Source organism: Chlorocebus sabaeus, chromosome X (genome assembly GCF_047675955.1).
Source record: "Chlorocebus sabaeus isolate Y175 chromosome X, mChlSab1.0.hap1, whole genome shotgun sequence".
NCBI lineage: Eukaryota > Metazoa > Chordata > Mammalia > Primates > Cercopithecidae > Chlorocebus > Chlorocebus sabaeus.
This window is the reverse complement of record NC_132933.1, coordinates 134,190,039-134,206,571: the sequence shown is the minus strand read 5'-3', so window position 1 is coordinate 134,206,571 and position 16,533 is coordinate 134,190,039. Positions and strand designations below refer to the sequence as shown.

The window sequence follows — 16,533 nt, the reverse complement described above, 5'->3', positions numbered from 1 at the left end:
AGCCACTTGTGTCTTCTTCCGCCAATGTGCTCCTCTCCACGTCCAGCCGCTTGTGTGTCTGCTTGTTAGGGTCTCGGAGTTTTGATAGGCACAGGATGGGGGCGTGGTGGACCAGGGTGGTCTTGGGAAATGCAGCATTTGGGCACGAAAGCAGGAGTGCCTGTCCTCACCTAGGTCCCTGGGCACAGGCCTGGCGGTGGAGCCCGAGGCAGGGACCACGCCTTGCCCCTCTTCCCATCACTAGCTTGCCCCTTCTGCCATGGGAGGGCACAGCAAGAAGGTGCCAGGGATGAAGGAGGAAGCAGGTTCTCACCAGACCCAGATCTGCTGGCACCTTGATCATGGACTTGCCAGCCTCCAGTATTGTAAGAAATAAATTTCTGTGGTTTATAAGTCACCTAGTTCATGGTATTTTATTAGAGCTTCTCAGACAGACAAAGACAGTCCCACGATGTCAGACTCTGTGCTGGCAGAGGAAGTTAACAATGAATTTTTTTTTTTTTTTTTTTTTTTTGAGACGGAGTTTCACTCCTGTTGCCCAGGCTGGAGTGCAACGGCGTGATCTCGGCTCAACGCAACCTCTGCCTCCTGGGTTCAAGCGATTATCCTGCCTTAGCCTCCTGAGTAGCTGGGATTACAGGCATGCGCCACCACGCCCAGCTAATTTTGTATTTTTAGTAGAGATGGGGTTTCACCATGTTAGTCAGGCTGGTCTGGAACTCCTGACCTCAGGTGATCCACCCGCCTTGGCCTCCCAAAGTGCTGGGATTACAGGCGTGAGCCACCACGCCTGGCTTTTCTTTTCTTTTCTTTTCTTTTTTTTTTTTTTTTTTTTTTTTTGAGACTGGGTCTTACTCTGTTGCCTAGGCTAGAGTGCAGTGGCAATCATAGCTTACTGCCGCCTTGAACTCCTGGGCTCAAGCCATCCTCTCACCTCAGCACCCCAGGGTAGCTGGGACTATAAGCCCGTGCCACCACACCCAATATTTTTAAACATATTTTTATAGAGATGGGGGTCTCACTATGTTGCTTAGGCTGGTCTCGAACTCCTGGGCTCAAGCAATCCTCTGGCTTCGGCTTCTTGGAGTGCTGGGATTACAGTCATGAGTCACTGCCACTACCTGCTTTGAGGCCCACCCTCTCTCCCAGGCACTCTACCTGCTAAAGAGAGACTTGTCTCTTTCATCCTCCATGCGCTGAGGCAATGAGGGGCAAACACTCTCCTGTGCAAACAGCGCACTGTGGCCAGGGGCTGAGTCCCACCTCTGACATGTATTACAATCTCTCCATTTCCGCACCCCTATGATGCATATAATAATAAAGTGTCCTTCAAGGGGTCATGCAGATAAATCTAACTCCTGCCTACCTCTCAGGATTTATGTTTCTCACTCTGTACTGCTCGCCAAGCTGCAAATGTGCCAGACCGTCTCTTGCCTCCATAGAATTTCTTTGCCTCAAATGCGTCCTCCCACCCCTACTTCTCCGCCTGCTCAGCCCCCTCCTTATAAAGAGGATGTTTCCTGGCCGGACACAGTGGCTCATGGCTGTAATTCTAACACTTTGGGAGGCTGAGGTGGGAGGATCCCTTGAGCTCAGAAGTTTGAGACCAACCTGGGCAACATGGCGAGACTCTGTCTCTGCTAAAATAAACAAACAAACAAATTTGTTTGTTAAAATAAATAAAAATTAGCCAGGTGTGGTGGCACACACCTGTGATCTGAGCTACTCGGAAGATATGAGGTGGGAGGATCATGAGAGTTAGAGGCTGCAGTGAGGCATGACTGCATCACTGCACTTCAGTCTGGGTGACAGAGTGAGACCCTGTCTCAAAAGAAAAAAAAAGAAGGTTTTTCCTGTCCTTCAGCTCACCACTTGCTCTGGCCTTTTCAGTCCACCTTTTTCTTGCCCACAGGTTATAGAAACCCATACAAAAGATGACTGATAATGACTCACCTCAAAGCATTCATTCATTCAACTAATATTCATTACTAATATTCATCTACTACATTCCAGTCCCAGCTTTAGGTGCTGGGGATAGAGCAGTAAACAAAACAGGAAAAACACATGCCATCATAAAGCTCATAGGCTAGTGTGTGTGTTGGGTGGGAGTGCGTGGGGAGAATACATTAATGAACGAAGGAAGAGAATAGATAGTATGGAAAATGACGGTGACTACTGTGGAGAAAACGCAAGGAAGTAGGGGACAGGAACTGGTCCTTTTGGGCTTCGGGAAGCCCTCACTGAGAAGGTGATGTTGGAGCAAAGATTCGAAGGAGGCGACACACCTGTGGGCAAAGCATTCTGGGCAGAGGGAACAGCATGTGCCAAGCACTCAAGGTGAGTATGTGCTTGGCATGTTCCAGGAAGAGCAAGGAGCCCCTGAGGCTGGAGCTAGAGGAGAGAGAGTCTTAGGAGATGAGGAGGTTGGGGGTGTCAGGGAGCCAGTTCCTGCAGGGCCTCATGGGCCATGTGAGGCTTTGTGGAACTTGAGGATAGATAAGGACATTACTGACCACGGTTTCAAAGGCTCCCTCTGGTACAGTGCTGTGGACTGGGCTGGCCACGGCAAGTGTGGCAACGGGGTCCGGTTCCGAGGTGAGTGCAGTTATCCGAGGGAGAGAAGATGGTAGCTTGGCCCAGGTGGTGGCAGTGGAAGTGTTAAGTGGCTGGATTCTGACTGCATTGGGGAAGTGGTGCCCACAGGATCTGTGGACAGATTACACGTGGCAGGGGTGGGGGTGTGAAAGAAACAGAAGTCTGAGGCTGGGGCAACTGGGAGGATAGAGCTGTCATTTGCCGGGTGGGGGGAAGAGGGAGAAGGTTTCAGCGAGGACAAGGGATATGGGGAGGAGGAGGAGGAGGAGGATGGTCTGTTTGGGACATAATGAATTTGAGATGCCTAGGGGACACCCCAGTGTTGAAATCGAGCTGGCAGCCGGAAGGATGCTTCTGGAACTCAAGGGGAAGCTCAGAAAGGCTGGATGGTGCCCTGTGCTCTGCGGAGTTAACGACTACATGAACTTCTAACCTCAGGCCTGTAGCTGTTCATCAAGAAATGCAAAGGAAATCAGCAATTAGGGCCTAGCTGATTGGGGGCTGCTAGTCCAGAAGATGCTCTGTCCCATCCCCACCCTCAAGAGAAGCTGGGACTGGCTGCGAGGCAGTTTCTGAAGGGCCCTGTCAGTTAGGCCAACATCAATTGTGCCAGGCCAGTGGCTCACGCCTGTAATCTTCATGGGTTGCAAGGTACATTTCAAGAAATAGACATGCCTTGAAATTTCCTGCTGTGGCAACAACGGTTTTCCCAGTAGAGTGGCCCTTTTGGATCAAGGGGCAGAATGAGCCCATATTGCATAAATCTAAGCCCATATTGCATAAATCTAAGATTGGTGACTGGCAGATGTCTCATGTAACGTGTGGTGGAATCACAGAAGCCATCTAAACAGGGAGAAAAATATGTAACCACATAATCGAAATCTTTCACTATTTTTCCTTTAGAGGCTGAGATTTTTGATCTTTGGGAGACTGAGGCAGGCGGATCACTTGAGGTCAGGAGTTCAAGACCACCCTGGCCAACGTGGCAAAACCTTGTCTCTACAAAAAATACAAAAATTAGCTGGGCGTGGTGGTGCGTGCCTGTCATCCCAGCTACTTGGGAGGCTGAGGCAGGAGAATCGCTTGAACCTGGGGGGTGGAAGGTTGCAGTGAGCTAAGATCACGCCACTGCACTCCACCCTGGGCAACAGAGCGAGACTCCGTCTCAAAAAAAAAAAAAAAAAAAGGTGCCAGCTCCTCTGTTTGGGAGACCAAAGGCAAGGGGTGTTGGTCACTGACAGTGTGGCTTTCATAACCAAATCCACTTGGCTCAAAGGCCATGTCTGTCACTGAAGAGGGTCTGGTCTGTCGAGCTGTCACTGAGCAAACCTAGAGTCGAAGGAAGAGAGGCCTGCTCTCAGAGCCAATTCCTGGGCGCAATCACATTTTGGACCAATTTCTTGTGTTTCTTTCCTCCCAGACTCCCCTCCCCCAGAAAGCATTTGTCTGTAGACAGCCTGGGGTTCTGAGGTACCAGATTCTTATGGAAATAAGCAGAGAAAGAAGGAACAACAGGCATTTTACAGAAAAAGCTGTCACCAAAGGAGAAGCAACATGGCTGCTGCAGTCCCGCACAATGATTTAATCACCAACAAACTGGAGAACAAAAGCATTTTTGACGACAACATATTGTGACGGCAAACACAATTAGTTTTGCACCAACCTAATAGTATCATACCAGAAAATAGCGTTGTTGGAAGGAGAACAAGAGAAAAATCTCAGCCTCTAAAGGAAAAATAGTGAAAGATTTTGATTATGTGGTTACATATTTTTCTCCCTGTTTAGATGGCTTCTGTGATTCCACCACACGTTACATGAGACATCTGCCAGTCACCAATCTTAGATTTATGCAATATGGGCTTAGATTTATGCAATATGGGCTCATTCTGCCCCTTGATCCAAAAGGGCCACTCTACTGGGAAAACCGTTGTTGCCACAGCAGGAAATTTCAAGGCATGTCTATTTCTTGAAATGTACCTTGCAACCCATGAGGAAAGGCACGCTTTAGATACACACAGGAAAACCTAGTTTAGTCTCTTGGATTGGGTATCATCAACTACAGAGCATTCCTTCCCATGGAAACAGATGAAGCCGAGGAGAAAAGCATAAAATTATGAATGATTAAAAATGGTCTGTAACCAGCTTCCAATCTACTTGAGAAACAGGAGGAACGCACGCAGCAGGCTGCAATAACGTCCCTCTTGTGAAAAAGAAGGAAATTGCTTCTAGTGTGAAAGTGTTACTATTTTAGGCGACAGGCATATTCATGGGTAAATCTGTTATCTGCACATGCTTCAAACACAGATGAACCTCAATGACATATGCTAAGCGAAAGACAAAAGACCACATGCTGTATGACTCCATCTAAATGAACTGTCCAGAACTGGCAAGTCTTTAGAGACAGAAAGTCGATTTGTGGTTGCCCAGGGGCTGGGGGAGGGGGGAGACAGGGAGAATGGGGAGTGAGGGCTTAATGTTTGGGTGATGAAAATGTTCTAAAATTAGATTATGTGCTCCACAAATCTGTAAATATACTCAAAACGATCGAACAATAGACTTTGAATGGGTGAATTTAAGAGTATATAAATTACATCTCAATAAAACTGCTTTTAAAAAAACCCTGCAATCGCTGATGGTAACACAGTCACCTATAATTTGAGGCTGAAGGGCTTTTTTTGTTTTTATATAATAAACATGACCCAGTAATGAAGTAAGATATTTTAATATGATGGATGTTCTAAAAATCATTACTGGCATTGAATCCAATATGTGTGTTGTAAGAGAAATAGAAGCCTGACTCAATTATAAGACATAGGAGGCCAGGCACAGTGGTTCACGCCTGTAATCCCAGCACTTTGGGAGGCTGAGGCAGGCAGATCACCTGAGGTCAGGAGTTCGAGACCAGTTTGGCCAACACGGAGAAACCCCGTCTCTACTAAAATTACAAAAATTAGCCGGGTGTAGTGGCACACGCCTGTAATCCCAGCTACTCGAAAGGCTGAGGCAGGAGAATCTCTTGAACCCGGGAAACGGAGGTTGCAGTGAGCCAAGATCACGCCGTTGCACTCCAGCCTGGACAACAAGAGCAAAATTCTCAAAAAAACAAAAACAAAAACAAAAAGACGTAGGAAATGCCTTACTATGATGCTGTGTGCTCTCCGAAATGAACCTTCATCCAACGCCTAAGTGAAGGCAATTTCTTTACCTTACTTCACTGTCATGAGGAACACTGCCATCGATGGACAGAAGCAGCGAATGGTAAATTGGATGAAGAGCCTTTGTCTTCAGGTTCCCAGCTGTGCAATGGGACGCATCTTTCCCATGTCTGTGGGCCTTATGCATCTCCATCTGGATAATATGCTGATTAAGTGCAGCGATCGTGTCCTCTGTCCCCTGGAGCATCCCTCTGGCCCAGGGTAGGGCACACAGTAGGTTGCCAAGCCACACTGGCTATTTTTGGCTGGCTGCTTTCCTTCCAAGCGGTGTTAAAGGTCTGCGTTGGGCGGGTAAGATAATTTAAGCTCCCCAAAACTTCCCCCTGCCCACGTTGCATGCCACCTGGAGCGACAATGTTCTCTACTCTTCGTGGACATTTCTGGAGCTCCCCAGCCATGCACAAAGATTGGTAAACTCTAGAACATGGAAGAGTGCTATCCTTCATGCCTCCTGACAGTCTTTCTTTTATTGCTGATATCCACTAACTGGGCAGGTCTAATTGTAAAATGCTTTGGTAAACATTTCTAGGACTTCTTCCCATGGCGGGGATGCGGAGTTCACAGAACAGGGTTGTTGTACTGAGCACTGTGGAAGCCACAAGGATCTGCCCTGAATGTCAAGTCTTTTTTTTTTTTTTTTTTTTTTTTTTTTTTGAGACAGAGTCTCTCTCAGTCGCCCAGGCTGGAGTGCAATGGCATGATCTCAGCTCACTGCAACCTCCCTCTCCAGCAATCAAACGATTCTCCTGCTTCAGCCTCCCAAGTAGCTGGGATTACAGGCACCTGCCATCATGCCCGGATGCTTTTTGTACTTTTTTAGAGACGCGGTTTCACCAGGTTGGGCAGGCTGGTCTCAAACTCCTGACCTCAGGTGATCCGCCCGTCTCAGCCTCCCAAAGTGCTGGGATTACAGGCATGAGGCACCGCGCCCAGCTGCATGTCAAGTTCTTACACAATGTTTGCCCCCTATTAGATACTCAGGGATGAGCTCTTAAGCGAAGGGACCAAGGAATGAATAAATGAATCTCCATGCCAATCACAAAGAAGAGAAATCTGAGAGTGAGCCCTGGGGGTGTCTGAGAACCAGGAGTATTTGGATCTAAGCCTTGAAAGAGTCTGCTTAGATTTTCTTGCTGAGGAAAGAGGAGGGGGCAAGGAGTACAGGAAAAGCAACAAAACCCCAAAGCGTCTTAAAGTAGAGTTACTGGGACAAGTTGCAGACTATTCATCGCAAGGGAAAAAAATCCTAACAGACAACTGGTTTACATGATCCCTACTTAAAAATATACCTTGGGGTTTGCAGAATGACCTTGAAATTATATCGTCACCAGTCTTTCCAAATACAGAGAAATGTGACTAAGTAACAAAAGTCATCGCCTGGGAAACATGGTGAAAACCCCTCTCTACAAGAAATACAATAAATTAGCCGGATGTGGTGGTGCGTGCCTGTAGTCCCAGCTACTAGGGAGGCTGAGGCAGGAGGATGGCATGAGCCTGGGAGGTTGAGGCTGCAGTGAGCCGTGAAACCAAGAATTCTGATTCCCTGCTTGTGTGAGTTTCGCTGCGTCTTGTCTACCAGCTCATTTGCAGATCGCAGAGACGTCCTTCTCCCTGCTTTTTAATTTATTTTCTGTAACACACACAAATACACAATGTCCACAAAGAAGACAGTCAACCAATATTCGATCGTCTGGATGAACCTGAGGAGAAATTCTGAGCAGATGGGTACTTGAGAATTGAGAGAGGCATGAAAGAATATTATTTCAAAGATTGAGAGGGAATTGGAACTGGATGACATTTTAGAGATTTGCCCTTATTTTTTCCTAATTGAGGCATATCACTTCTGCTAGGGTCATATTTAGAAATTTTAAAATGAGTGAGTGTACTGAGTCTCCGGGGTTTCCTGACGCTCAGTTGGATTATGTTTTTTATTAGATGCCAGTGGTACTGGGCATGTTACATTAATCCATATTTAAACTAGGGTGACCTTACGTCCTGATTTGCCCTGGATGGTCCTGGGTTACACCTGTTGTCCCAGCAGAATTATTAATAGCATCCTCCTCCACCGTCAGTAGCATTCCTGTTTGGAATATTAAATTCTGCAATCACTCCAACTTTGACTGCTAAAAGTTTTCTAGAATATGCCATAATTTCTCATTAATTATTGCAACTTATGGCTATTTTATAGATTTCTGAAACCCATCCTTTTTTCTGTTGGATTTTAAGCATCCTTTGAACTTTAGAAGGCTCCTCACAGAACTGGAAAGCCATCCACATAAAGACAACTGTTGTTCATTAATAACACATGTTAATTAACATGTGTTGCTAATTAATAATATTTATATTATTCAGGTTATATTCCTATTTATCAATGATATTAATTAAATTATGTATTAAGCATGCAATGAATGTCAATGGTTGAATAGCACATACCTTCATAGCCAAAGAGAAGTAATAGCAAAAAGCCTTCTATCTTGCGTGACATCTTCCCCTCGTCCTCAGCCGAAGCTCTACCTTACTGAACTAGAGAGCTGGCCCAGGAGCAGGGGATTAAGTTGAGCCCTGGCCTCATTAAGCATCTTAATCCATTTAGTTCTTAGGTCTTCGGCTGAGCCCCATCAAGTTAACCCACAGAGTTACCTGCCTTAACAAGGAAGTTTCATGGAAGATACTTGCATCAACTGAGATTCAGTTTGCGAGGAAGATACTTTTCGTTCTTTGTGTTTTTGTTTTTGATGGAGTTTCGCTCTTGTCACCCAGGATGGAGTGCAATGGCGCCATCTCAGCTCACTGCAACCTCTGCCTCCCGGGTTCAATCTAGTCTCCTGCCTCAGCCTCCTGAGTAGCTGGGATTACAGGCGTCCGCCACCATGCCCAGCTGTTTTTTTTGTATTTTTAGTAGAGATGGGGTTTGGACCTCCCAAAGTGCTGGGATTACAGGCATGAGCCACTGCACCCAGCCCATACTGTTTTCATTCTATCTTAATGTAAGGGAAGCAATGGAGGGAGAGAGGAACTACACCCAGAAGTCTCAGGTCTTCGTCCTTTCTTCGCCATCATCTTCTAGGGGGTGACCTTGAACAATTTCCTGCCACATAAGCACTAACATTATCGAATTGTATGAAAATGTCATGGATTCCCCTCTTTGAAAGCAACTAGGCATCATGTGCACACCTATTCACCCAGGAAAATGCTAAATTTCGTGGTGGTAGGAGGACAGTTACACAAAGCTGTGCATTGCTGTGTTACTTTTAAGGACAACAAATTGGAAACAATCTAAATGGCCAAGGTTAGGGGGCTGGTTAAGTAAATCAGGAGATGAGTGCAGCCTGGTAGGGTTAAGAGCACAGACTGCCAACCCAGACTGGCTGCCAAATCGCAGCACTAGCACTTGTTACATTGTGACCTCAGGGCAAGTTATTAACATCTCTGTGCCTAAATTTTCTCATCTGTAAGATGAGATAATAATGCCTACTTTCTAGAGTTATTTTCAGGCTTACAAGAGATCATATATACAAAATACTTAGTACAGTGCAAGACATAATTAACTATTTTTTTACATCATCATTCAGAATAAAGTTGATGGGAGGAAAGGGGGAGTTGTTTAATAGGTATAGAGTTTGAGTTTTGCAAGATGAAAAAGTTCCGGAGATCTGTTTCACAACAGTGTGAATATACTTAACACTACTGAACTGTACACTTCAAAATGATTAAGGTGGGCTGGAGGTGGTGGCTCACACCTGTAATCCCAGCACTCTGGGAGGCCAAGGCAAGCAGATCACTTGAGGTCAGGAGTTCGAGACCAGCCTGGGCAACATGGTGATACCTGGTCTCTACCAAAAATACAAAAATTAGCTGGGCATGGTGGCGTACACCTGACCTGTAATCCCAGCTACTTGGGAGGCTGAGGCAGGAGAATCGCTTGAACCCAGGAGGCCGAGGTTGCAGTAAGCCGAGATGGCACCACTGCACTCCAGCCTGGGTGACAGAGCCAGACTCTGTCTCAAAAAAAAAAAGAAAAAAGGCCGGGCGCAGTGGCTCATGCCTGTAATCCCAGCACTTTGGGAGGCCAAGGTGGGCGGATCACGAGGTCAGGAGATCAAGACCATCCTGGCTAACATGGTGAAACCCCGTCTCTACTAAAAATACAAAAAAAAAATTAGCCGGGCGAGGTGGCGGACACCTGTAGTCCCAGCTACTCGGGAGGCAGAGGCAGGAGAATGGCGTGAACCCGGGAGGCGGAGCTTGCAGTGAGCCGAGATCGCGCCACGGCACTCCATCCAGCCTGGGCGACAGAGCGAGACTCTGTCTCAAAAAAAAAAAAAAAAAGAAAACAAAAAAGAAAAAAAAATGGTTAAGGTGGTTTAAAAAAAGAATAAAGTTGAAGTGATTGTAATAACAGGAAAAGAGTTATAATCTTAAGTTAGGAAAAGACGCAAATTTCTACACTGTTAAGGATGCACAACTAGGTTGAAAAATGCAGAGAAAAATACTGAGTGACCTTTCTCATTTTATTTTTTTGCTACCGCCATCTCACCATGGCCCACACCCTCATTCCTCTTGTCAAAGATAAAAAAGCCAATATTTAAACAAATAATAAACTCCCCAAACGAAACTGTAATGAAATAGTAAAGAGGGACAGAAAGAAACTAGAGAAACGTTTGCTCAACCAGTATTTATTGAATGTCTACAAGCCTGACATTTATTTTATACTGTGTATGAACTCTATTCCACAAATTCTACTGCTGCATTATAAAGGACTGTGTTTTTTTTTTTTTTTTTTTTTTCTTGCTCTGTACATCAGAGTTTAATGAAAAATAGAACTTTTAATCAGAGTCATAATAATGATCGACCTTTAATAATTCAGCTACAGTCAAAGCGCTGCTGTATTGCCTGCCACATTTTAGTTGGAGGTTGGGTGACCGGCCCTTGCTGACTTGCAGGCAAAGGGCAGCCAGGTGCATTCCCCGAGCGCCCGATTTTCCGAGGCATACTGGGAAGAGAGGTGGAGTAGGGCCTGGCCGGATCGGGGGCGCCAGATTGGGTCTAGGACTTCGCCTGGCCCCTGCCCTCCACTATTTCTCATGTCAGACGATGGCGGCAGCGACCTTGTGGGATAGGAGAGGGTATCTGTTATTTCACTTCTGCGAGAAAAACATGCCAAAAATTTTAAAAAGAAGAAAAGGACAAAGAAAAACACCTTGTGGTCGCGTTTTTGTTTGTTTAACCGAAACCCCTTTTTTTTGAAAAACCCAAACACACCAAACTCCTGGAGGATTAGGAGGCAAAATGAGCCGCCTCGCGACCATGGTTCCACTGGGGCTCGAACCCAGGACCTTCTGCGTGTAAAGCAGACGTGATAACCACTACACTATGGAACCGCTACGCGGAAACATCTCGTTGAGACTTTATTCATAGACTCATAGCAGTGCCAGCCCCCTCCGCCTGAGCCCCGCCCCTTCACCGTGATCCCGCCCCCGAGGCGCGGGGTTCGCGGCAGCTCTGGGTCGCTGGCTCCGGCGTTTGGGCGGCTCGTCATTCCTATCCATCAGAGTCGCAGCCCCTGGGACCAGGGCGAGTCCGGGGCCCCGGCCGAGAGCACCTCCCCGCTATCACCTGTCCCCAAACTTTCCCTCAGTCGAGGTGCCGGCGGGGCGGCTCGACGGCCGGAAGTGCACCCTGCTCGGGCTCTGCACCCCCGGCAACTTCCTCCGCCCGCGAGGGCCCCGCGCGTTCGCATTTCCCCTACCAGCAAACTGAGCCTCGGCCACCCGGCCCACTTGCCCGTCGGAAGTCAGAAGGCGGCGTAGAAGGCCTCGCTTCTGGGGCAAGGAGGACAGGGGCAACCCTTGGAACCAAGTCAGGCAGCGCAGGGGATGGGGGTGGGCCGGGGCGCACTTTTGCGTTGGCGCCTGGCTTGCCGGGGTTGGAAAAGGCCGCTGGTTAGCTGGCCCTTTGCCCGAGGGTGTGGACCTCTTCCCGCTCCCCTGCCTCTTCCCGCAGCCTTCTTCCCCTCCCGAGGCCAGGCCTAGGCAGGTGCAAATGGCAGGACTTCCGTTAGGTCCCCTTGGTCTAGGGCTGCAGGAATGGGGGGACGAAGAGGTGTAGACGGGCCACCCCTCTATGGCTTCCAGGGAGGCAGCAGCCCTGGCCTCGTGATTGAGGGGCCCAGTGCAAAATGAAGATGCCAGGCACCTTGTTGTCAAGTTCTTGAGAATTTCACACGGTGACAGCAGAGTATTCAACCCGGCGCGGGGTCCCTGACTTGGTGGCAGGACTGTAGTCTGGGTAAGGGGCTGGGACCCTCCATCACAAAGGGTGCTTCTTGGTTTTCATCGTCAGTGTCATTTGCCTTCTTCAGGGCTTCCGGATGGATCTTCGTCACCATCCTAGGATTGCTTACCATCCTCAAGCTTGAAAACACACCTGTAATCATTTGGCGGTGGGGGGCGGGGGGGCACCTTTAAGCGCCCAGGTGAACTTTGTCTGCAGGCAGCAGCTGTCCTTTTTGCTGGATCATCCGCTGAGGTCGGTAGGTTGATAAAGTGATACTGATTTTATGGCAGCAACTCCCTTCAGCCAACTCCTGTCTTCCTGGGAAGGCCTCTGGAAGAAACCAGGTGGGTGCAAGGAACACTAATGTGGGGGTCACGATCTGGATGTTCGTCTTGATTTGGCCATTTAGGAGCTGGGTACCCGAGCTAGTCTGTTCACCTCCGGTCTCAGTCTCCTCCTTTGTGAAATACAAGGGTTGGACTAAACATGGCCACTTTCACCTCTGGGTCTCAATGTTATGCCCACCTTCCAGGTAGGAAAACGGAGGCGGTTATCTGCCATGTAATTTCCCCCCCAGAAATAGAGGCAGGCTAGCTAGTGGCGCGGGTTTTTCTAGTACCTGCTTCCCGATGTCTTCAGTTAGCTCCCTGTCATATTCATCATGGGCCCCCTTCTAGTCTGCTTTTTTAGTGAGACATTTTCAGAGGCCTCTGGAGCTTTTGTTGCCTAAATTGTGGGCCACAAGATGACCAGAGTGGCCAGCCACCAGCCAGAGGCTGCATTCGTGAGAGCTCCACGTTTCCCACTCAGGACTCCTGGGAAGCCTGATAATAAGTGTTTCCCACCTGTTTCCAAACCCCTAGCAGTGGAAAACAAGATCGCCAGGAATTGGCCTTAAAATTACACCCACTGGTTGTGTTTTGGATGGTGTCTCTAGGAAATGCTTTGCTCTCCAGCCCCCCACATCCCGATTTTTCTGTCTGCCCCTGGCTCTAAAGGTATATTTGCCAAGTTCCCACACTTAACCTCCGTGTAGAAAAGAAGCCGGTGTCCCTCTGTTGCATGCAACACAGGTGTCTGCCTTTGATGAAAAACTCTTGTTCCTTTTCTCCATTCCAGGAAGGAAACTATGTTCTGTTCTCCCCACCACCCCTCACAAGGTGTCATCACAATCTTTTCTTTTTTTTTTTTTTTTTTGAGACGGAGTCTCGCTCTGTCACCCAGGCTGGAGTGCAGTGGCGCGATCTCAGCTCACTGCAACCTCTGCCTCCCGTTCAAGTGATTCTCCTGCCTCAGCCACCCAAGTAGCTGGGATTACAGGCACCCCCCCACCATACCCGGCCTACTTTTTGTATTTTAGTAGAAATGGGGTTTCACCGTGTTGGCCAGGTTGATCTCGAACTCCTGGCCTCAAGTGATCTGCCTGCCTCGGCCTTCCGAAGTGCTGGGATTACAGGCGTAAGCCACCGCTCCCAGCCCCACCCAGCTCAAATTCTGTGGTCATTTTTATCACTTGCTTGTTTGCCCTTTCATTTTTTCCTTGTGCTTGTTGGTAAAACCACAGTCTCTCACATCTGACTATCTCCCTACCCTGCCCCTGAACACGGCCCAAGAAGAACACATCCAAGCTGACTGGTTTCACACTAAATTCATGACTGCTTAGCTCAAGTGAGCCCTTTTTGCAGTCCGGAATATGTGTTCACTTCTCCTAAAGGACAGTTTCATGTCTTGTCTCCCTAAACGTCCTGTACCCCCAACCCCAATCTCGGTTACAGCTGATGACCTAGCTTCCTATTGCGGTGAAAAAATGGAAGCAATCAGAAGAGAACTTCTGCAAGTCCCCTGCCAGCCACCGTCTGTTCTCATGCGCTTCCTCCGGATCAGAATGAGTTGGGACTGGCTAACTGTGTGGTAGGGGCTGTCCTGTGTATTGTAGGATGTTTTGCAGCATCCCTGGCCTCTATTCACTAGATGCCTATGGCACACATCCTCCCCCACCACCCAGTTGTGATGACCCAAAATGTCCCCTGGGGTACAAAATCTTGGGAGTTACTTGGCAATATCTGGAGACACTTTTGTTGGTTATCACTGGGAGAGGGGTACTATAGGCACCCAGTAGGGAGAGGCCAGGGGCACTGCCAAACATCCTGTGGTGCCAGCTACTCTGGGGGAGTGAGGCGGGAAGGATCCCTTGAGCTCAGGAGGTCAAGGCTATTGTGAGCCATGACTTCACCACTGCACTCCAGCCTGGGTGATAGACTAAGAACCTGTCAAAAAAAAAAAAAAAAAAAAAAGGCCAGGTGCAATGGCTCACACTTATAATCCCAGCACTTTGGGAAGCTGAGGCGGGCGAATTGCTTGAGCTCAGGAGTTCGAGACCAGGCTGGCCAACATGGCAAAACCCCAACTCTATAAAAAAAAAAATACAAAAAAATTAGCCAGGCGTGGTGGCGCATACCTGTAGTCCCAGCTACTCTGGAGGACTGAGGCGGGGAGGATCCCTTGAGCCTGGGGAGGTTGAGGCTGCAGCAAGCCCAGATCGCATCACTGCACTGTAGCCTGGTCGACAGAGTGAGACCCTATCTCAAAAACGAAAACAAAAGCAAAAAAACAGGATAAAGCTCCCTTAATTCCGCTTCCACCTGTGCCACTTCCATTTCTCTGCTCTCCTTTATAACATAATTCTTAGATTGGTTTTTGGTGCTTTCTCTTCTGTCCCCGCCCTTGGGACTTGTTCTAGCACTCCACCAAAATTCCTCTGATCCAGTGACTTCCACATTGCTACACAGAATAGCTCTTCCTTTTAATCGGATTTGATGTACCAGCAGCATTGAAAACAACCCATCACTCCATTTTGAGGTACTCTCCCCTCGGCATTTAGGATGCCGCCCTTTGGCGATGTTTATTTCCTCTCACTGCATACTCCCTTTTGGTTACCTTTGCTGGAGCCTCATCTGTTTGACCTTTAAACACAGCCGTACCTCAGAGGTCTCGGTGCTTGGACTTCTCTATTCATTCTCACCACCCCAGTGACCTCATTGAATCTAATGGCTTTTAATACCATTGAGAACCTAGAAGATTCCAAGTGTGTATCTCTAGTCTAGACTTTTCTCCCAAACTCCAGACCTACATGTTCAACATCTCCATTTAGATGTCTGTTAAGCATCTCACATGTCTGTGCCCACGCTCCTGATCTCTGCCCCTAAATCTGCTCCTCTCTTGGTATGTTTTTCTTTTTCAGAGACAGTTTTGCTCTGTCGCCCAACCTGGAGTGCAGTAGTGCCATCTCAGCTCATTGCAACCTCCGCCTCCTGGGTTCAAACAATTCTCGTTCCTCAGCCTCCCGAGTAGTTGGGATCAAAGGCGTGTGCTACCACATCCAGCTCATTTTTTTTCTGTACTTTTAGTACAGATGGGGTTTTGCCATTTTGGCCAGGCTGTTCTCGAACTCCTGGCCTCAAGTGATTCACCCATCTTGGTCTCTCCAAGTGTTGGGATTACAGGCATGAGCCACCGCGCCTGGCCTCTGTCTTCTTTATCTCAGATAATGGCAACTTCATCTTTCCAGTTATTTAGGCCTAAAACTAAGAATCATACTTGATTCTTCTTTTTCTCACACCCCCAACGTAATCTTACTAGCAAATCTTATTGGCACTACCTGCGGGATCTATCTAGAATCTTCTAGCTTTCTGTCATCTCCCCAGCTATACTCTAATCAAAGCCACCATCACATTTTGCCTGGATCATAGCCAGTAGCCTCAGATCTTGGCCTTCTAGCTTCTGCCCTTTCCTCTCTACAGACTATTCTCCACACAGTAGCCAGAGTGGTCCTTTCAAGATCTAAATTAGGTCTCATCACTGTGCAAAACCCTTCAATGGCTCCCTACCTCAGCTAGAAAAGCTGAAGCCTTACAGTGGCCTACAAGGCTTGTACCTCTCTGATTATAAATCCTCTTGCTGGCCAAGCATGGTTGCTCACGCCGGTAATCCAGCACTTTGGAGGCCGAGGTGGGCAGACACTTGAGGCCAGGAGTTTGAGACCAGCCTGGCCGGCATGATGAAATCCCATCTCTACTAAAAATACAAAAATTAGCCAGGTATGGTGGCATGCACCTGTAATCCCACCTACTTGGGAGGCTGAGATGGGAGGATCGCTTGAGCCTGGGAGGTGGAGGTTGCAGTGAGCCGTTACTGTGCCATTGCCCCCCAGCCTGGGTCACAGAGCAAGACCCTGTCTCAAAAACAAAAACAAAAATCCTATGACTTTGCCTTTGCTTTGACTCCACTCCAGCCACACCGGCCTGCTTGCTGCCTTTCAGTTACACTAGGCCTCTCCTGCCTCAGGGCCTTTGCTGCTGCTGCTCTCAGCCTTGAATAGTTTTTCCTTAAATCACGCTGTTGCTTGTTCTCTCACCTTGCTCGGGTCATATCCAAATATCTTCTCCGT

The 16,533-nt window shown here is 48.0% G+C and overlaps 1 protein-coding gene and 1 non-coding gene across 2 annotated transcripts in view; both read right to left on the bottom strand.

Moving 5' to 3' along the window:
• The window catches only part of RS1 (retinoschisin 1), a 32,069-nt gene extending 23,734 nt beyond the window's left edge, over positions 1-8,335 (bottom strand). Inside the window, exon 1 of the mRNA XM_073013856.1 lies at positions 8,244-8,335. Within this exon, the coding sequence (XP_072869957.1) occupies positions 8,244-8,295 (52 nt within the window). The 5' untranslated portion in view covers positions 8,296-8,335. The remainder of the gene's footprint in view (positions 1-8,243) is intronic.
• Positions 8,336-11,118: 2,783 nt separating this feature from the next.
• Positions 11,119-11,191, bottom strand: TRNAV-UAC (transfer RNA valine (anticodon UAC)). The gene has a single exon. It is a non-coding gene; the product is annotated as a tRNA-Val (tRNA).
• Positions 11,192-16,533: the final 5,342 nt, after the last annotated feature.